This window comes from Malaclemys terrapin, chromosome 3 (assembly GCF_027887155.1).
Source record: "Malaclemys terrapin pileata isolate rMalTer1 chromosome 3, rMalTer1.hap1, whole genome shotgun sequence".
NCBI classification, from domain to species: Eukaryota; Metazoa; Chordata; order Testudines; family Emydidae; genus Malaclemys; species Malaclemys terrapin.
The window spans coordinates 150909382-150931481 of NC_071507.1; the positions used below are offsets into that span (position 1 = coordinate 150909382).

Below are 22100 nucleotides of genomic sequence, written 5' to 3' on the forward strand. Positions count from 1 at the left end.
TTAATTCATGCTTCTCACTACTGTTCATGTTTGTGTTCCATTGTTTTACTTGAGATAGAAGTTAGAATTGTGGGGAAATAAATGCCAAACATTCTTTTTTTTTTTTAATCGATGTAACATTTGCCTTTCTCCAATATTCTGGTGCTTTGGTCACCATTTAAAACTTAGCACTGACCAAAAGTAAAAATTGAATTACTACAGTTATAATCCTGCTCTGAGTAACAATTGTTGTACCTCAGAAACCATTATGTGATAACTCTTAGTAAATGTCCTGAGAATTTGTAATCTAATTTGACATAAGATGTAACAAGAGAGTGATAATAAGAGGGAAGGAGGGAGAGAAGTCAAGTACACGTGAGCTTTGCTCTCAGTCATCAGTTCTCAAACTGTAGTATGTGTAGCACTAGGAATGTGCAGCCCACAATGAGATGGTACAAATGTCAATTAAAAGTATACTGTCAAAACAAAAATCCATTATAACTACACTGATTAAAACCATGAAGGTTGGGCACCAAGTACTTTTGAGTCTTAGATACAGTAGGTTTGGTCTTGAAGTCTGAAAACCTCTATTCTAAAGGGTAATTTTTGTTAATGGGAGGGGCAGCAGTGGTGGTAAACAACAACAATAATGCAGGCAGCTATGGAATGCAGATTCCCTCAGGCACCAGGACACCAGCCTGATCTGGATCCTAGAGACTTTTGTTCTTCTGATTGTATGTTTGGTGGTGCTGAGGTAAGGGCCTTGTGAACGTCAATAAGATGCTCCTTCCCCAACCTAACACCTAAGAGAAAGGAAGAAAGCCTGCTTGCCTCCTAATGACAATAAGAGATCTCTGCCACGTGGAATCAGTTTGGAGGCCTCCTTAAATGGGACATGGATTATTATATTTTTTAAATTTTGGTTTTGGTATTCCCCTTCCATATCCCCTCCACAGATCCTTGACCCATACCATCTGAGTGGGACTGGGGAATAAAGATTAGTCTTTTCACACAGATCAGTATCCACTAACTCAAGTAGCTATTATGGCATCACACTCCCACCTCTCTTTCTTAAATCAAATGCAAATCAAACATTAACCAAAGATACTTAGAACAAAATAATACCACTAATTAATAACATACACAGAAACATCTAGGATATAGGGCATGGTAGAGGATCTGAACACCTATGAGAGAAGACAAGACTGCAGGACTAAAGTGAAATCTAAGTGATTAATTAATTTCTTGATAGATTTTGGCATGAAAAACTTAGAACAAATTTAGGGAAACATGAATAATTTGACAGCAATGTAATATCTATCATAAGGGCTTCAGATTCTAGACACTGAAGCCAGATGAATGTAATTATACAAACTGTCAGGCATACAGGAGCCTACAACAAAACACAGCAGAATGCCTAGCTGTTCAAAAAGTTTTTTCAGTCAGAAAATGCCATTTCATAGCATTGGAGGCCAGAAGGGACCACCAGATTATCTAGTCTGCCCTCCTGTATATCAAGGTCACCAACACCACTCAGTACCTCCACACTAAACCCAGCAACCAAAATTAGACCAAAGAATTACAGCCCACAGGAGACCAGACTGTTATGTGCCACTGGCAAACAATAGAAGGGACTGAGGCCCCTACAATCGCAGGGAAATGATTAAGTGAGATATTCCTTGATAATCCTGGCAAGTGGCCTGTACCCACACACTGAAGGGGAAGGGGGGAAAAACTGACAGTGTTACTGGCAGTCTGCCTTGGGGGGGAAATTCCTTCCCAAGCTCACATATAGGGATAAGTTAGGGACCCTGAGCATGTGAGCAAGAACCAGCCAGCCAAGCACCTGAGAGAATACTCAGAGCCACCTCATAGCCCTGGCCTTCCCTACCCAATGTCTTATCACCACCCATGGCCACAGACGCCAACATTTGTTTTCTCCGGTGGGTGCCCGCGCCCCTGGTCCCGCCCCTGCCCCGACTCCACCCCTGCCCCAAAGTCACCGCCCTAACTCCACCCCTCTCTGCCCCTAATGGACCCCTCCCCAAATCCCCGCCCTGGTCCCCGCCTCCTCCCCCAAGCGCACCACGTTTCTTCTCCTACCCGCTCCCTCCCAGCTGAAACCCTGAAACATGAGGTTTAGGAACATAAAACATAATCTGGATGTGAGCCCCAGGACTGCTGAACCCTGCCCCCTACCAGCACAAGCAACCCCATCATACAACTGCGCTCATAAATCTGTTCAGCTCTCTCTTAAAACTAATTACCTTGTTTGCCCCCACAACTCCTATTGGGAGACTATTACAGAACCTCATCCCTCTCTCTAGTGATTAGAAGCCATCTTCTAATTTCCAGCCTGAATTTGTTCATGGCCAGTTTATATCCATTTGTTCTTGTGCCAACATTGTCCTTTAGCCATATCCCCTCTCAGCCTGCTTTTTGTTAAACTAAACAAACCAAACTCTTTCAATCTCCTCTCATAAGACAGGCCCTCCATTCCCCTGATCATCCTAGCTGTTCTTGTTCCAGTTTAAACTCATCTTTCTTGAATATGGGTGCCCAGAATTGTACACAGTATTCCAAACAAGGTCTTACCAGTGCCTTGTACAATGGCATTAATGCTTCTCCAGCTCTACCGGAAATACCTCACCTGATACATCCTAGTATCACATTTGCCTTTTTCACAGCCACATCACACTGGTGGCCCGTAGTCATCCTGTGATCAACCCACACACCCTGGTCTCTCTTCTCCTCTGCCACTTCCAACTAATGAGCCCTCGGCTTGTGGCAGAAATTCTTTTTATTATATCCTAAGTGCATTACTTTTCACTTCTGTACTATTGAATTTCACCTCATTTCTGTCACTCCACTTTTCAAGGTCATCCAGATCTTCCAGTATAATATTCTGATCCTCCTTTGTACTGATGATGCTTCCCAACTGTGTATCATCAGCAAACTTCATTAGCACACTCCTACTTTTTGTGCCATGGTCTTTAATAAAAATATTGACTCAGATTGGTCCCAAGACCGATCCTTGAGGAACTCCACTAGTAACCTACTTCCAATGTGATAATTCACCTTTCAGCACAACCCATTGTCTTGTCCCCTTTAGCCAGTTCCTTATTCATCTTACAATGCTTGTACTGATCCCCATCTTCCCTAATTTAATTAATAACTTCCCACGTGGTATTGTGTTCAATGCTTTACTGAAGTCCAAGTATATTAAATCTACTGCATGCAATTCCCTTATCTAACAAAATTAGTTATTTTCTCAAAGAAGGAAATCAGGTTAACCTGACATGATCTACCTCTGGTAAACCCGTGTTGCATTACATCACCTTTACCATTTACCTCTCTGAATTTAATTATTCATTCCTTCACAATTTGTTCTAAAATACTGCTGAGGTCAGACTAATGGCTCTGTAATTGCCCAGGTCACTTTTCTTCTCTTTCTTAAATATAGGTACGACGTTAGTTATTCTCCAGTCATATGGTGCTACCCATGAATAGATAGATTTATTAAAAATCCTCGCTATCAAACTAGCAATCTTACATGCCAGTTCTTTCGGTATTCTGGGATAGAAATTACTCAACCCCCCAATTTGAATGCACTGAACTGAAAGTTTTACTTCCACCTCGGATGCGCTAATTTCCATTTCTAGACACCCATTCCATCAGCTGTACTGCCAAGGAAAAGTATTCATCTAGGTTTGGGGCCATACCTAGACTATCTTTTATCTCCTTCCCATCTACACTGCCCAATTGCCCATCCTCATCCTTCCATATTCTCTTTTTATTTACATAACTAAAAAAACTACTATTTATTTTAATTTTCTTGGCAAGAGTTAATTCAGCTTGACTTTTAGCATTTTTCACTTTATTCCTACATTTTCTAACCTACACAATGTAGCTTTTTTGCGGCTCAACCCCTTTTTCCATTCCTCATAGGTGCTTTTCTTACTCCTGTTAATATTTTTTTGAGGTGATTATTCATCCAGCTGGGTATGGAGCCTTTCTCTACAAATTTACTCTTGTTGCTGGAGGAGCAAATTTCAGACAGTTTTTGTATAACTGATTTGAAGAAATTCCAAGCTTCCTCCACATTTAAGTCCTTGAGCTCTTCAGTCTAGTTGATTTCTTTAACTAATTTATTTAATTTTCCAAAGTCTGCCCTTTAGAAATCAAAAACCATAATTAACTAACTGGTTTTGATTATCCTTTCATTTAATTTAAACTGAATCATTTAATTGAAATAAAACATTTCCATGGGAACATGTTGATTTTGACAAAATTTCATTTAAAAAAAATAGAAACTAAGAATTTTGGATATGATTGAAATGTTCTGTTTTGACCTTAATGGAATAGAATGTTTCAACTTTAACAAACACTTCATTTTGATTTTGTTTCTAAACAAAATTTCATCAGAATTGACAGATTCCCACAGAAGGTCAGTTTCAGTAAAACAGCATTTTCCACAAAAAAACATTTTGGTGAAAAATTTTTAGTCAGCATTATAAGTAAATGAATACAAAATACTACAAATTTGTATATTGTTTCCCCCCTGTGGGAATAGAATGTACACTTAAAATTCTGTCTCTGCTGACAAGGAGAAATAACTCTAAAGCCCTGCATTAGTGCAAAGAACATCATAGCACTTTTCTGTTGCAATGCCTAAAGCATGGAGGTTTCAGTGATGCTTAGTGCTTTTACCCTAGTTTTGTATTAAGGCTTTTTCTTGGTTTTACTGACATCTAGTGGGCAACATTTTTTTAAAAGTCCACTTCTTTTGCATTGCAATTGACTATCCAGCATTTATCTAGACTGAGCGAATTTAGAGTAACATTTTATGATTTTGTAAAGAATCATTTTTTGTTTTTATTATAATTATGAAGTATATATTCTCTTAAAGGTGTACTGTAGAAGCTCCCAATCCTGCACAGGAAGCTGCTAGGGGATGAACCCCTGCAGCATACAGAGTCCTATTAATAGGGCCTTATGAAAATCAGCATTCCATGGACTGTACAGAAATATCGTAAACAGAAACTATTATAAATTACAACTTACCAACTAAACAAAGTTTAGTGATACATTTTGTGTTGCCTTATCATTGCTTTATTACTCACTTATTCGCTATTGTGCATAACTCAGTCATTTTTAATGGCTCTCCCAGTCACTAGTGTAAATTACTGAGGTTCTGCTGTAATAAAACTATCCAGCCCTTTTTAAAATTACAGCTCCAGTGTTTGAGTCTATGGCCTCTTGAGCCAGTGGCTGGCTGCATACCATGTTGATTTTTTGTAAAGTTGGCTGTCATTAATAAATCTAAGTGTGCCTCTTCTCAAGACACCAGAACAGTCTGCTTGCAACCTCCCATGCCTTCTTTCTTTCATAAAGTAACATTTATAAAAACCTAACTAATTTTAAACATTTAAGTTGTAATGTTAACTGTCAAAACCAAAACTCAAAGCTCAGGATGAAATATGCACCTTAATTTAGAATGTCCAGAATTCTAGTTTGCTACAAAACCATATACTATTAAAACCTTTACCTAGGTTTTGTTAGTTTTCCCAGCCTATAGCCTCAGTCCTGCAATGAACTCTGTACAGGCAGACCCATGCTGGCTTCAAGAGGGCTCAGCCCCATTGCAGGATCAGGGCTTATACTTGTTTCTGTTTTGTCTCATCATTACGAACTTAGATTTCATTCTTAAACTGTGGAGAATTTCACTGTCTGGCAGGAGGAACTAACCTTCTATACAATTCAACAGTGTTAGTACTCACATTGACTTGTACTTGTATGGACCAGTCTCCAAGTAGAGGGCTTGTTGATAATTGAAATCTTCTGGAAACCATACCCAAATCACCTTTCTCTGCCAACCACTGCTGAATCAAATTCCCTCGAGGGTCCTAAAGTAAAACCCATGCTGCATGTTAAATGTGAGCATGCTCAGGAGCATGACTTGACTGGAAATTCAAATGTCAAGCTGATTTCAGTTTATTGCTAGATTTCTAATGTGTACTCACCCGGATGTATATGCTTAGAGAAGTTTTGAAAGGTTTGAGATCAGGATCAACAGTGACAATCCGAAACTTCACTTCTTGGCCTGGTTTATATAGAGACTTGTCAGTCTGGATGAAGACAGAGATACTCTTGTGCTCAAATAACAGGCTGGTGCTGTTAGAGAATAACAGCCGGCCCTCGGCATGGCCTTCCACCAGTAACTCATAACTGCCAGCCCTGCTGTTCAAAGGCAGCTGAAAGAAAAAGAGTATCTCTGTTACAGTCTCATGTAGTGCAGTTTGTAAACGTGAAGGGAAAGCTTGTTTCATAAACACATGTCATGTACACCCTGACACCTTTAGGAGCAAGTCAACTGATTTAGTTCACGAAAAGAGAAATATGTTTTCAATGTGAAAACTGTACCATTCTTGTGAATATGTACTTCTCTGAGAGGCCTCCTGTTTTCAGATAGTGCTTTGCTAGGTACATTTCCACCCAGCTAGTTTGGCTTTTAAATATGTCATTTTGGAGAAATCTGCAACAAATGGCCCACTCCATGAGAAAGCAACCTCCTCAGTAAGTAGCTCTGCAGACCGCCTGGGATATGCAGCCACTTGGACTACGTCTGACTGCACAGAGGTACTTTTCCCTTGTGAGCAAAATCATGACCTGATGGTGATGAGCAGCCTAACATCATCCCCATCTCTGTGACCTTTCCTCCCCATACGAAGATCCTTAGCTGTTTGGATGCAGAGTTGGTTGTTGGACTTCCATAACAAGCCAGCCTATTTCCTGAGTAGCTTGGCCTGTTATGGAACCAACATCCATAGTTTTCCATAGACATGCCCCAGCAGGATGAAGAAACATTGCACTTGGTAGCTAGAAGTCTGACTCTAAAAGTGTCATTCCTGCAATTTCTGGCTAGTTGTCTGAGAACTTGCATTCAAGTGTGCCTTTCTGAAACATTTTCATCTTATTCCTGCCTATAATCAGACTCACCAAAATGTAAGCAGGAGGGTTTCTATGTATGCACATATATAACTGGAGCACAGAGAAAAATGTATAGTTAAAGTTGCCTAAGCATTTCCATTTAACTCGCCCCACCCTCCTTTTTTTTAGTTCAGTTGCTTAGCAATTTCCGCAATTTTCACTTTGGGGGCTGAAATTTTCCTGACTTGGTCACTGGCTGCTGATGAATTTTCCTGGAAAGTTTGAACAAAAGGCCTGGATAAGGAGAGTATGCAGGACTGGATGGGGGGGGTGGGGGGGAATTAGGCACTTAAATACCTTTGAGAAACGGAGCTATCCCTCTGGGAAGAGTGTCTTTCAGGGAAAACTGGGTTTGATTTGTCCATGTAACAGTGGCTTAAGATTTCGTAGGTAGCGCACACACTATAATTTTTCTAATAATACTTTTCTAAATAAATTATCTCCCCCCAATACTTTAAGGAAAAACAACTTACTTAAAATACTTTAAGGCCCAACTGGCTGCCATCATAGCTTTCTATGCGGGTCCAGTGCAGAAAACCTTTCAGCGGAGCCTAACAGGTATGCAGGCCCTATGCAGGGCCTGAGTAGTGTAGAGAGTCAGGTGGTACACAGGGGAGTTTCACCCTGAATGAGGCACTGGTACATAATAAGTGAGCCTGTGGAGTGGGTACTGTGGATCCTTGACCCATGCTAACCCAAATTCTGGTCGTGTCGTGCCATCAGATTTTTAAACAAAACACCCAGCTGATTTCTGCTAAAAAGAAAAACTGATGGTGTGACATGGCCTTCTGTTTGCAATTATCATGGTGTAAATCTGGAGTAAATCCTCTGAAATCAAATCAACTTAAACGCAATAGGCAGACATTTTTCAGTAAAACATAAAGGAAATTAAGCGCACACCCCAAACTGGTAATGAGAATTGCATCTGTTAATTCACCAGGCCCAGCACTGAAAAATATCGTACCATATTCTGTAAATAAACTCTCTCTTGCTTTTAAAATTTGTTTTAAGGTCATACAAGTGGATGGAATTTCCAGAGTGGGAAAAATGCCATACAATGACTATACAGATTAAATCATATGTCTATACAGAATGTGTATCTATACGTGTATGTACACAGAAATCAATAAGAATTTTTATTCTCCTTTGTAAATTTTCTAATTATATAGGCAAGTGAAAAAAGTGAAAATCAGTAGTACAGCATGCAGGAAAATATCTTAAAATATACAGTAGAACCTCAGAGTTACGAACACCTCAGGAATGGAGGTTGTTCGTAACTCTGAAATGTTGGTAACTCTAAACAAAACATTATGGTTGTTCTTTCAAAAGTTTACTACTGAACATTGACTTAATACAGCTTTGAAACTTTACTATGCAGAAGAAAAATGCTGCTTTCCCCTGGTTTTTTTTTTGGTTTTTTTTTTTTTAGTAGTTTACGTTTAATACAGTGCTGTACTATATTTGCTTTCTCCCTCCCTCCCTCCCTCTCTCTCTCTCTCTGCTGCTGCTGCCTTATTATGTACTTCCGGATCCAAATGAGGTGTGTGGTTGACTGGTCAGTTCGTAACTCTAGTGTTTGTAACTCCAAGGTTCTACTGTCTTCTCTTTTCTCTCTCTAGTTATATCTTTTTGTTTCCTATTCCAAATGCACGTTTATCACAGAAACCAAAACCATCATTCAAATTAGGACTTACCAAACTAAATCTTTGAGGAGGAATGCCACACTAAACTTGGTGGGTTTTTTTTAAACTGGAGTCTTTAGTAGAGACACTGCCAAGAACATATGATTCATGTTTTCTAAGCCTCTCACACTTCATGGCTAAATATTCTAGAAAATGTTAACTAAAGGGACACAGCCCCACTTATAACTTTTGTCAAAAAATTTGCTCAATATGTAAAAAATAAAATAAGCTAAATTTATGAACATTTTAATATATTTAATGATATGGTATTAATTGTGGAAACAGGCAACATCCCCTATCAAAAAATCCAAGAAATATTAAGAGCATTCAAAACAATGGATAAAACAAATAAAGAACTTGCTGCTTTTGATCATAGCAATTGAAAACATTCCTAACAATTATTATATGAGCACACTTGCAAGGATTTGGTTTGATTTTTTTTACTGAAAAATCCACATTGATTATTTGCAGTTTTCAAATATATTTTTCATAGATTTTTATTATTATTAATAATGGCAGCCAAAATGGGCTATTCTATCACTTTTTGACTTCCTAATAATGCTAACATGGCCTGGAAAAAAAATCATTTTTTCTTCCTGTCACTACCCTGGCTATTTCATCCTTCTTGATGCTGATGTCAGAAGTTATCAGGCTTGTGAAATCAGCAATAGGGAAATGAGGCAGCATAACTGTTTTGCTAAAAGTAACTTGAATCCTTGCTTACATTTCTCAGCTGACAGAGACCACAAGCTCAAGAAGTCACTGCTAAAATAATGGTAGCCATTCACTCCAACTCCTCAGCCCCCCAAAAAGGGCATTTCCTGACCAAATAGGAGTTAGTCAAATCTTGAATGGTGTCCAGTAGGAGCTTATTATGTGCTTTCCCACTTACACTCTGCATCTTTTTTTCATTACTCTCTCCTCCCCCAGCCATGACAAAAATAATTCTCACTCACAATGGTATTCTTGTCCTCGCTTTCTTTTTCTTAACAATAACAGTAATAATAATAGTTGGACTATAAATAAAAGAAGTACAGCTGTAAACCACATCAGTTACTGTCGTGAGCTCTCACCTCAGCCCAGGAAAATATGACAACCAAAAATAGTAACTCACAGTAACACATTATGTAGATTGCATTACCAGACAATTACACTGTAGGTAATATGGCTGACTATTGTAGCCATGCTAATGAAAAAAAAAACATTTTCCCCTTGAAAGAATGAATTGGTTATCATTAAGGCTATGACTTAGTCATGGAGGTCACGGTAGTCACGGATTCCATGACTTTACCGGACCTCTGTGACTTCTACGCTTCAGGAGGCGGAGGAGGGACTATGTGCCCCTGCCCTGCAATGGAGGTTAGCTGGAACCAGGACCCTGAAGCCCCAGCCTTGTGGCTTCTGCTGGGGGCTGCAGCCAGGGCCACATGCCGCAGTCAGGACCATGCACCCGAGCCCTGCGGCTTCCACCAAGGGCTGCAGCCAGGGCTACGTGCCCCTGCCCGGAGGCTTCTGCTGGGGCTCGGTGGGGCTGCAGCCGTGGTCGTGTGCCTCAGCCCTGCAACTTCCACCAGGGGCTGCAGCTGGGACCATGTGCCCTAGCCTCATAGCGTCTCGGGTTTGGTGGGGCTGCAGCCAGGGCCACACGCCCCCCTCACGGCTTCCCAGGGATGTGCACAGGGCTGGCTCTAGGCACCAGCAAAGCAACCAGTTGCTTGGGACAGCAAATTTGCAAGGGACGCACGAATCCAGCATGGGAGCTGAGAACCAACAGGGGGGCCTGGGAGCTAGTTCCTTGGTTAGCTCCCTGCCTATAGAGCCAGCCCTGGAGCAGGGAAAGAACTACATTTCCCAGCATTCCCTCGGCCGCAATTAACAGGAAAGGGAGGGAAAAGGAGTGTGGAATGAAACCTCATGCTGCAGCTTGCTGTGAATGGTAGTGACAGAGCCAGCTCTAGGTTTTTTGCCGCCTCCCACCCCAGCCCTGGGCTCCCCCCGCAGCCCTGTGTTGCCCCAGCCCTGGACTCTCCCCCACCCACACCCCCTGCTGCCCCAGCTCTGGCCCCCACCTGCACCCCCCCTGCTGCCCCAGCCCTGGGCTCTCCCCCCACCCGCATCTCTTGCCACCCCAGCCTTGGCTCTTCTCCCCGCCACACACCTGCACCCCATGCTGTCCCAGCTCTGGCCCCCACCTGCACCTCCTGCCGCCCCAGCCCTGGGCTCTCCCCCCTAGGCCCCCCCCCCCCCCCCCCGCACCTCCTGCTGCCCCAGCCCTGGGCTGTCCCCCAAAGAAAGAATTGGGTGGACTAAATGGACAGTGCACCTCTCTATCTGAAGCCTAGCAAGGGAGATCCCACTAGAATTTAAAATGAAAAGGGAGGGGAGGCTCTACTAGGACCTGGGCAGCTTTAGATACAGTACCAAGCATGTAGGAGGATTTACACTTCTGAGCCATGGAAGCAGAAACTGACTTTTCTTTTCCAGATTTAGCTAATATTCAGAAGGGGAATCTAGCACCTGCCTTCCAGATTTGAACACCCTCAAAAATCAGGAGTGCTCAAGCTCAATTTGAGCAGCTGTTACTTCATTTCTCCCAAATCAAATATACTGATCCACTGTAACTTGCTGTAGAAAAAGTTGAATAAATTGAGCAAGAAATGCTTCCCAGTGGTTATTAGGACTGGAATTGCTATTTTCGACAAGCCATTGCTTTTATTTTATTTTATTTTATTTAAGTTTTAGTTTTATTTGTTTAAAAGGAAGACAGTAATATTGCATTGGCAAATTCCCCATAGAAACAAAGAATGGAACAAAAGAATAATAAAGGCACCTCAACTTTTCCTCATTTATGTAGGACAGCCTTATAATATGCATCCAGATATCCTTCAATCACAGAAGCTGAAAATTGTTCCACTTTACTGCAGTTCTGTAACCATATGGGAACGAATCCTGTCTGTGTTCTGTGCACATCCAAAATTCCTGCTGAATGACCCGCCGTGGGAGCGAGTTACCAGTGACCCAGGGCTGGGGCAGCAGGAGGGTGCAGTGGGGTGGGGGGAGAGCCCAGGGCTGGGGTGGGGGGCAGCCAAAAATGTTTTTGCTTGGGGCAGCAAAAAACCTAGAGTCGGCCCTGGCTGTGCATCCCTCTCCAGCTGTGGCTAGGGCTTGGCAGGAGCTTCAGTCGGATCTGCACATCCCTGTCCCACAGTTGCGGCCAGTTCTGGAGCGTGGGCTGCGTGCCCCCCATGGCTGTGCCCCCCCAGAGCCAAGTTCGGCCTGTCAGTCCCCCCATGGGACTCCAGTCCTCCCCATATCTAGCCCTGTTCCCTGGTTATTTTTAGCAAAGTCACGAACAGGTCACGGGCTCCATAAATTTTTGTTTATTGCCCATGATCTGTCCCTGACTTTTACTAAAAATAACCATGATAAAATCTTAGCCTTAGTTATCATAGCTTCAGATAGTAGTAATTAAAAACACTATAAGCTAAACTCTATAGACACCTCAGGTTGCATCAGAGTCACCTTTAGATCTAACGCTTCCTGGAACTGGCTGGTACATAATTTCAGTCTTCATCTCAAATTAGCACAGCCTCGGGACTGCTCTAAATTGTGCAGGCTTGTACTAGTCCCCTAAAGGCTACTACGGTGGGTGGGGATCACCAGGAACTGATGTGTGCTCTGGTCACATTCATATCTCCCCCAAGATGGGAGTGGTTTGAGGAGATGTAATGGCTCTTTAAGAAGTGAGCAAATAATTCATAATAATTAATATAGCCAGTGAATTAAACTCTTTTCTGTTCATGAAGTATCCATGAATGGGCTGCAATTCTTAGTCTGTTTGCTGAATGAATGTTTTGTGCAAATATATTGCAACCTATGGATTTCTCACAATTCACAAACTATTCACTGTGAGTGTTGCTTCAAATATTTGATATTTGTCAGTCCCATTCAATTGTTTTGACTGAATACACACGTTATTTGGAGTCTGAATTTTAAAGATGGTTAGCTTCTGCATCTCCCATTGACTTCATTTGGAGTTGCTGATGCTCAGAACCTTTGAAAACTAGCCCTTGGTAAAATGTGTTCCTTGATAGGATAGCATAGCTCTTAAAATCAGGTTTCCAATGTGAATACTTATGATTACAAATTCAGAATTCACTTTCCACATACATTTTGCAATATCTGATTAACATATTGTTTTAAGTTGGAAACTTTGTTTGCTAGAGAATGCAATTCCAAAAGGGTATTGTGTATGAACACAATCAATGTGAAATTGTTTAAAATTTTGATGTAATATTTGTGGATGGGGGTTTTGGCACTATTCATCCTGCATTCACAGTGTGTTGGGAAGAATGATGTCTACCAATCATAAACTAAGCGGTGTAAAGGCTGTTCAGATGTTAGAGTCCTATGCCAGCTGATGCTGGGACTTGCCTTCTAAACCCTTCAATTATTCTGTAACAAGCTACAAATCATTTGGATTTGGACCTCCCTGGCTCACTGGTCAGCTGGGGCATCCATTCTATGAGTATGAAAATAATTTGCATCTTGCACAACACTAAAATATATCATGTCATCAACCTAAGTCAATAAAAGAAGCATTGAGAGACTGCAGTTATCCAACATAAACATTTGCTATGAATGTCAAGTAGGACCAGAAAAGAATACTTACTGCTGGAAGAACAAGAGTTCCAAAGGAACCTAAATTAAGAAGGGAAGAGAAAAATTCAATAAAGTTCTGCCAGCAAGCCTCATTTTATCAAAAACATCAACATTAAAAATATTGTAGGTCTTAGTGACTTGCATCCTCAGCAACAATTAACTAACAATCCTCACAGAGCATTCACATTCCTGCAGTTCCTATCCCTCGAGCCTGACCCGGAATAGGTGGCATTCCAGGCTGAGGAGAAGATGTGTCGGAGCTTGAAGGGGCAGGACTACAAAACCATGCATTGGCCAGTAAAGCAGCTCCTTGGGGGCCTATATCTACTATTGCAAGTTAGAGCAGCTTTGTGCCAAGGCAAGTTCAGGCCCTCGTAGGTCCCAGGACCAAGAGAGCAGAAAGGTGGCATGTAATTCCATCTCTTCTCTCCAGATGTTCTGACCACTGCTCTAGCACACCAATGGCTATTGGCCAATATTCTTTCTTCCAAATGCTTCACTCCTTTATTTAGTTCTTGTGTATCAGTTTGGAAAAAATTGAAAAACTGAACAGCTATTAGTAGGGACAGGCATAGGGTGGTCTAAGAGGCACAAAATCTCATTCTTGGTGTTGTGCCAAATGTGTAGTGCAGTTCATTAGTTACATTATAAAAGTATTTTAAATGCTTTCTATACTGGTGAGCTCTCTCGGATAGAAGAATCGCCTCCAAGCATTTCATTCAACTGATCCCATAGTGAAACTAACTCACTATTCATCTTTTGCAAAGCTAAAAAGTTCTGTCCTAATAATGGCCTTAGATCATCAAAACTAATAAGACAGTGAGCTCCATGTAAGCTCGAAAGCTTGTCTCTCCCACCAACAGAAGTTGGTTCAATAAAAGCTATTACATCACCCACCTTGTCTTTCTAACAAAAAGCAAATCAGAGAAACCAACAAATAAAAAACAAACTGCCCAAACTGAGGAGTTGACACATCTTGTCTGCTAAAAAGTAAGCAAAGAAGCATGCCAGTTAAGGGCTAATACACAAAGGAAGGGAAAGGCAGGACAAGATTCCCACCCACACAAACTGTTAGGTAGCATCCCTCTCTAGCATCCAGGAATGCACTCAGTGGTACACCAACTTAAGGGGCCATGGCCAGCAGATCAGAGAGCAACATCAGCATCTAATGAGCATGCACCATGATCCTGCTCAGTGAAGCAGCAAAGTGACCCTTACAGAGCATCACCTAGGCCTGGATCCTGGGGAATCCTGCTCTGTCTTGCAGTGGCAGGATTCCTGTGGAAGAGGGTGCAGCAGGAATACCTCTCTGCACCCTCATTGATTCAGCCATTGGTTTGGACCTAAAGCAGTCACACAGGGCCGCCCAGAGCGGGGGCAAGTGGGGCAACTTGCCCCAGGCCCCGCAGGGGCCCACACGAGAGTTTTTCGGGGGCCCTGGAGCGGGGTCCTTCACTCGCTCCGGGGGCCCCGGAAAACTCTCGTGGGGCCCGGGCCCCCCGGAGCTTCTTCCGCTCCGGGTCTTCGGTGGCAATTCGGAGGCGGGGTCCTTCCGCTCTGGGACCCGCCGCCAAAGTGCCCTGAAGACCCATGGCGGGGGGTCCTTCCGCCCCAGGACCCACCGTCGAAGTGCCGGGTCTTTGGCGGCAATTCAGCGGCGGGGGCCCCCCACCGCTGAAGACCCCAGACCCCCTGAATCCTCTGTGCGGCCCTGCAGTCACAGAGCTTATTGAATTCATCTGATGACAACAGAGCTCGCTATTCTCTCCCACATTATCATCATCATCTTGTAGTCTGATTACTGCATGGAAATACAGAAGATGATGGAAAGGACTGAGGTCCATCAGCGGCACTCCCTGTAACTTAATTATATGGTGCAGGCAAGTCTGAGGAAAATGAGTACAGTTTTGCTTTACATGATGTGAATAGAACTGGTGTTACGCACAAAATTTGTGTATGGCTTCATGAGACATGGCATTAAGGGGTAGGCTGGGTCCCAAGGATAACTATAGGCATTTCAACATCCCCAACTGTTATTTTCTGGTCTGGGAAGTAAGTCCCTTGCTGCAACCGTTTAAACAGAGTAGTGCTCCTGAAGACGTGGACATCATGAACCCTTCCCGGCCATCCCATGTTGATGTTGGTGAAACGTCCCTTGTGATCCACTAGTGCTTGCAGCACCATTGAAAAGTACCCCATGTGGTTTACGTACTGGCTGCCCTGGTGCTCCGGTGCCAAGATAGGGATATGGGTTCCATCTATCGCCCCACCACAGTTAGGGAATACCATTGCAGCAAAGCCATCCACTATGACCTGCACGTTTCCCAGAGTCACTACCTTTGGTAGCAGCAGCTCAGTGATTGCTTTGGCTACTTGCCTCACAGCAGCCCCCACAGTAGATTTGCCCACTCCAAATTGATTCCCGACTAACCGGTACCTATCTGGCGTTGCAAGCTTCCACAGGGCTATCGCCACTCGCTTCTCAACTGTGAGGGCTGCTCTCATCTTGGTATTCTGGCGCTTCAGGTCAGGGGAAAGCAAGTCACAAAGTTTAATGAAAGTGCCCTTACGCATGCGAAAGTTTCGCAGCCACTGGGAATCATCCCACACCTGCAACACTATGCGGTCCCACCAGTCTGTGCTGGTTTCTCGGACCCAGAATTGGCGTTCCACGGCATGAACAGCATGATCGACACTAGCCCCGGTACATAGACGCACACCGCCGAATTAATGTGCTTAGTGTGGCCACATACATTTGACTTTATACAATCTGTTTTCAAAAACCGGTTTCTGTAAAATCGGAATAATCCCGTAGTGTAGACATGAAACCCCTCATCCCCAGCCCCACCCCAGCCGAAGCTCTCACCCCCCACACACCACCCCAACGCCCTGGCACAGCCCAGGGCCCCCTTCTGCACCACAAACCCCTCATCCCTGGCCCCACCCCAGAGCCCACACCCGCAGCCAGAGCCCTCATCCCCCCACATCCCAGCCCCCTGACTCAGCCCACAGTCCCCTCTTTCACTCCAAACCCCTCATCCCCAGCCCCACCCCCAGCCGGAGCTCTCACCCCCCCCACACCACCCCAATGCCCTGGCCCAGCCCAGGGCCCCCTTCTGCACCCTAAACCCCTCATCCCTAGCCCCACCCCAGAGCCCACACCCGCAGCCCCTTCCCCAGCCCGAAGCCCTCTCCTACACTCCAAACCCCTCATCCCCAGCCCCTCCCCAAAGCCTGCACCCCCAGCCCTGACCAACGGAGGGAAGGAGGATGGAGCGAGCAGGGCAGGGCCTCTGAGAAGGCGCGGGCCATGGGTGGGGCCTCAGAGAAGGGGTGTGACAGAGGTGTTTGGTTTTGTGTGATTACAACGTTGGCAACCCCGCTCCAGTCCCCTGCACTCAAGGCAGGACTATGTAATAACTAGACCATTCCTGAGAGGTGTATGTCTAACCTGTTCTTTAAAACGTCCAATGACAGCGATTCCACAACCTCCCTCAGCAATTTGTTCCAGTGCTTAACTACCCTGACAGTTAGGAAGTTTTTCCTAATGTCCATCCTAAACCTCCCTTGCTGCAGTTTAAGCTCATTGCTTCTTGTCTTATCGTCAGAGGTTAATGGGAACAATATTTCACCCTCCTCCTTGTAACAACCTTTTATGTACTTGAAAACTATCATGTCCCACCTCAGTCTTCTCTTCTCCAGACTAAATAAATCCATTTATTTCAAACTTTCCTCATAGCTCATTTTTTCTAGACCTTTTATCATTTTTGTTGCTCTCCTCTAGACTTTCTCCAATTTGTCCACATCTTTCCTGAAATGTGGCATCCAGAACTGGACACAATACTGAGGCCTTATCAGGAATACTAGTAGGAAACTTGTCAAATCAAAGATGCATGAATACTCTGTACCAAGTAGAGTTAGGAAGTACTTCTATGGCTCATCAACACTTGGAATGAAGTATTCAAAATGAGATATGGGAAAGGGATAGGAAGGTACCCAGGACAAAACTGGCACAAACTAATGGCTTAAACTTAAAGTTACATATAGGGGACTTTTAGCTTGTAAACAAGAAATATAAACAGAAGTGGGTTTGAGCGTGTATCTTTGCAGTACATCTTTAGTGTAAGTTGAACGTACTGTGAGATAAGAATTGCTTCCCAGAAGGAGGGTATGTATGTCTCTTTTTCGTATTCTACTGTTTTGTATTTAGGCAATAAATTTGGCTAAACTTAGTTAGCTGGTCTCTTGAACATTCTAAATAACAAACCACAAGTGTAGTCCAGAAATTGGCTACACTTTTCAACAATAATGTTTAAGTTATTCAAAATATACAGCTTTTTAAAAAGTTCTAATTTTTTTTAAATCTCATTTGCTTATATGAAAATAATGAAGTAAAAAAAAACTTTTCAGCTTTTGACTAAACAATTTGGTCTATTGGTTTATAATTCACTCTGCATTATTTATCTTTTTTTACACCAAATCACAAGGGGATATAATAACAAGATTACTTCAGAGGACCAGGGATCTAACACAATCAAGTTGTTGGTCCAGATTCATTGCAGGCTCCTGGCAGCACAAACTCTACCAGGAATAACAACAAAACAGTGCAAACTACCTGTAATCCTTGGTTTGCTCAGAGACCCTGGAGTCAGACAATGTAACCCATAAAAATGGATGGGGCTGAAGAATGTGAGAGACACCGGGCAGTCTTCATTCTCAAGGTTTCTATGGAGCCCCAGATATGTATGTTAAAGCTGAACATCAGAGGTTGTACAATGGTATTACTGATACCTAGGGAATGAAGCTCTTCTTGGTTGCAGCTGCCTCATGGAATCTAAGAGTGCAACTTTGCAACCCCTACAGATGTGGGGTTAATCTGGGCCATATTTTCTGATTTTTTTTTCAACATACTGACAGGTCCAGGCAGGAAACAAAAAAGGAGACGTTTAAACTACATGCCATCTATTCACCAAACAGAGAGGCAAAGGTATAAAAGGGCCCCTTAATCCTCTTTGTTTGATCTAGAGGTTATCTCCTATACGGTGTGTCCATTGCTACAGAAAGAGTAAAAACAGATATAAGAAAACCGGCAGTGTAAACATAAGTCATATATATAAGGCTGGTCTACACTGGGAACTTACATTGGCATAGCTACGTCTCTAAGGGGTGTGAAAAATCCACACCCCTGAGAGACGTAGCTATGTTGACCGAAACACAGGTATAGCCAGTGCTCCCGCCTCTCGGGGAAGTGGATTACCTATGCTGATGGTAGAATCCCTCCTGTCGATGTATGTAGTGTCTACACTGAAGCACTACAGCGGTGCAACTGAAGTGCTGCAGCTGTGCTACTGCAGTGTTTTCAGTGTAGACAGATTCTAAGTTGTAACATTAACATTGTAGCATTCTAAAACCTAGTGTCTTCAAGGCTTCTACTCTCAGCCAGGTGCTAGCCACACAGACCTGCCCCATAGTGCTCCTTGTTTTTGATGTATGGTTGCAGAAGCCTGCATGAGGCTGTTTTCAGGGCCACACAAACTATGGAATATTAATCAACTGTTTACTTCACTCTTATGCACTCTTATCCCACCCACTGACTTCACCACCTCAACCAAGCTTCATAATCATCATTGCTGTGTACCAGTATTAAATTGTTTGTTTAAAACTTATACTGTATGTGTATATAAAAATTTCCCTGGAACCTAACCCCCACATATTTACATTAATTCTTATGGGGAAATTGGATTAGCTTAACATCATTTCGCTTAAAGTCACATTTTTCAGGAACATAACTTCAACATTAAGCGAGGAGTTACTGTAAAGACAATGGATTTCAAGAAGGCAGACTTTAGCAAACTCAGAGAGTTAAGTAGGTAAAATCCCGTGGGAAGCAAGTCTCAGGAGAAAAACATTTGAAGATAGTTGGCAGTTTTTCAAAGAGACATTATTAAGGGCACAAGAGCAAACTATCCCTCTGTGTAGGAAAGATAGGAAGTATGGCAAGAGACCACTCTGGCTTAACCAGAAGAATTTCAATTATCTAAAAATCAAAAAAGAGTCTTACAAAAAGTGGAAACTAGGTCAAATTACAAAGGATGAATATAAACAAATAATACAAATATTAGAAAGGCCAAGGCACAAAACGAGGTCAAACTAGCTAGACACATAAAGGGTAACAAGAAAACATTCTACAAATACATTAGAACAAGAGGACATGGTAGGCCCGTTACTCAATGAGGGGGGAAAAGCAATAACAGAAAATGTGGAAATGGCAGAAGTGCTAAATGACTTCTTTGTTTCAGTTTTCACCAAGAAGGTGGGTGGTGATTGGACATCTAACATAGTGAATGCCAATGAAAATGAGGTAGGATCAGAGACTAAAATAGGGAAAGAACAAGTTAAAAATTACTTAGACATGTTAGATTTCTCAAGTCACCAGGGCCTGATAAAATGCATCCTATATCAAGGAGCTAACTGAGGAGATATCTGAGCCATTAGTGATTATCTTTGAAAAGTCATGGAAGATGAGAGAGATTCCAGAAGACTGGAAAAGGGCAAATATCATGCCAATCTAGAAAAAAGGAAATAAGGACAACCCAAGAATTACAGACCAGTCATCTTAACTTCTGTATCCGGAAAGCTAATGGAGCAAATAATTAAACAAACAATTTGCAAACATCTAGAAGATAATAAGGTGCTAAGTAACAGTCAACATGGATTTGTCAAGAACAAATCATGTCAAACCAGCCTGATAGCTTTCTTTGACAGGGTAACAAGCCTTGTGGATAGGGGGGAAATGGTAGACGTGGTATATTTTGAATTTAGTAATGCTTTTTATACTGTCTCGCATGACCTTCTCATAAACAAACTAGGGAAATTCAACCTAGATGGAGCTACTATTAGGTGGGTGCAAAACTGGTTGGAAAACAGTTCCCAGAGAATAGTTATCAATGGTTCACAGTCATGCTAGAAGGACATAATGAGTGGGGCCCCGCAGGGATCAATTCTGGGTCCTGTTCTGTTCAATATCTTCATCAATGATTTAGATAATGGCATAAAGAGTACACATATAAAATTTGCGGATGATACCAAGCTGGGAGGGGTTGCAAGTGCTTTGGAGGATAGGACTGTAATTCAAAATGATCTGGAGAAATGGTCTGAAGTAAATAGGATGAAATTCAATAAGGACAAATGCAAAGTACTCCACTTAGGAAGGAACAATCAGTTGCACACATACAAAATGGTAAATGACTGCCTATGAAGGAGTACTGAGGAAAGGGATCCAGGGGTCATAGTGGTCCACAAGCTATGAGTCAAGAGTGTACAAATATAAGTCAGGAGTGTACATGCACACACATACAGTCTTACATCTTCCTACACTGTTCTTAGCAGGAGCAATGCCTGTTATTCAGACATCAGAGTAGGCTAAACCTCTATTAAGAAAAAAAAATAATTATCCCTGGAAACAATGTCTTTACATTTTCTAGATTTCTACTTTTTTCATTTCTGTATGTTTTCAAATGTAAGGCCCCTTCCTCATCTCATCCAACGTTGCAGTGGTTAGTCTAAAAAAGTAAATATTTACCTTATCAAGATACTGACCTTACTGCAATAAATTGAGATATCATCCTATTCCCATATCAACATTGCTTATGAAATATGAAAGGAATAAAATAATATTAAAAATGAGTGATCTATACAGTAAGGGGGAAAATTCCATAATCAAAAATATTTTCTACTTTTTTGTTATGCACCCATCTGTCATGTGGGCCCTGTCACATAATATCTGAGGGCCTTGCAAATAATAGTGACTTTGTCCCCACAACACCCAGTGAAGTACGGAAGTGTTGTCTGAATTTTTACAGATGAGGAACTGAGACACAGAGTGACTCTCCTAAGATTACAAAGGAAGTCTGTGGCAAAGCCAGGAATTGAAGCCAGCTCCTCCTGAGTCCTAGCCCATCATCTTAACCATAAAATTTTCCTCTCTTGACAGGCAATTTCTACTGAAAACCAAATTCTAATCTGTGCAAAATTCTGTTTAGTATCTAATCTTTTACTTAATTTGATTGAAGAAGGTCAGGTAATTGCAATGTGACCACAGAGTGATCATTTCTCGTTCCCAGCATAAATCAGTTAGAAAACAATGGGAATATGTGGGGAATTCAAAGAACACTGGTGCTAGTATTGATCCTCTTTCATTACTTACTTCTGGATTTTTCTTCAATTAAGTTAGTGACAAATCTCTCACAGATTTCAATGGGAACAGGATCAGGCCCTTATGGACCTGTCTACACATTCAAATCTAAGCTGTTCATGGATTGTGTTATAAAACACTAGTCCCCATCTGTGTTATAAAAGGGTCTAGTCTTGACTTGTAATTGGGACCAAAACATGTTACTAAATTGTGATACACAGTTGTCTATAACATAATACAGTAATATGTTTATAACACAGTTTAGTAATGTGTATTCAAGCAAGACTATTCCACTTTATAGTATGGTTGGGAGATTATTTATGATAGGCTGTGATGGGGTGTACCAACCCTGCACCGGGCCTCCGGGGACGGACCAATCATTGTGGGCCCAGGTGGCCATGCCCCCTCTCCCCTGCTACGCATGCTCCAGGTGGAGAAGACAGATAAAAGGAGGCTGCCCAGCTGAGTCGGGGAGTGGGGGGGGAGGCAATGGAGGAGGAAGGACATACCATGCCCATTCCTGTGATGCTCCTGGCAGTAGAGCCCGAAGACCCGGACTACGCTCCAGGAAACTCACTGACTACGGCTACTGC

At 42.5% G+C, this 22100-nt stretch overlaps 1 protein-coding gene across 1 annotated transcript in view; it reads right to left on the bottom strand.

Annotated features, from left to right (window-relative positions):
* Window positions 1-22100, bottom strand: part of CD109 (CD109 molecule) — a 119920-nt gene that overhangs the window by 70174 nt on the left and 27646 nt on the right. Inside the window, exons 3-5 of the mRNA XM_054023059.1 lie at window positions 13324-13352; window positions 6003-6233; window positions 5760-5885 (exon numbers count right to left, since the gene is read on the bottom strand). Coding sequence (XP_053879034.1) covers window positions 5760-5885; window positions 6003-6233; window positions 13324-13352 — 386 coding nt within the window. The remainder of the gene's footprint in view (window positions 1-5759; window positions 5886-6002; window positions 6234-13323; window positions 13353-22100) is intronic.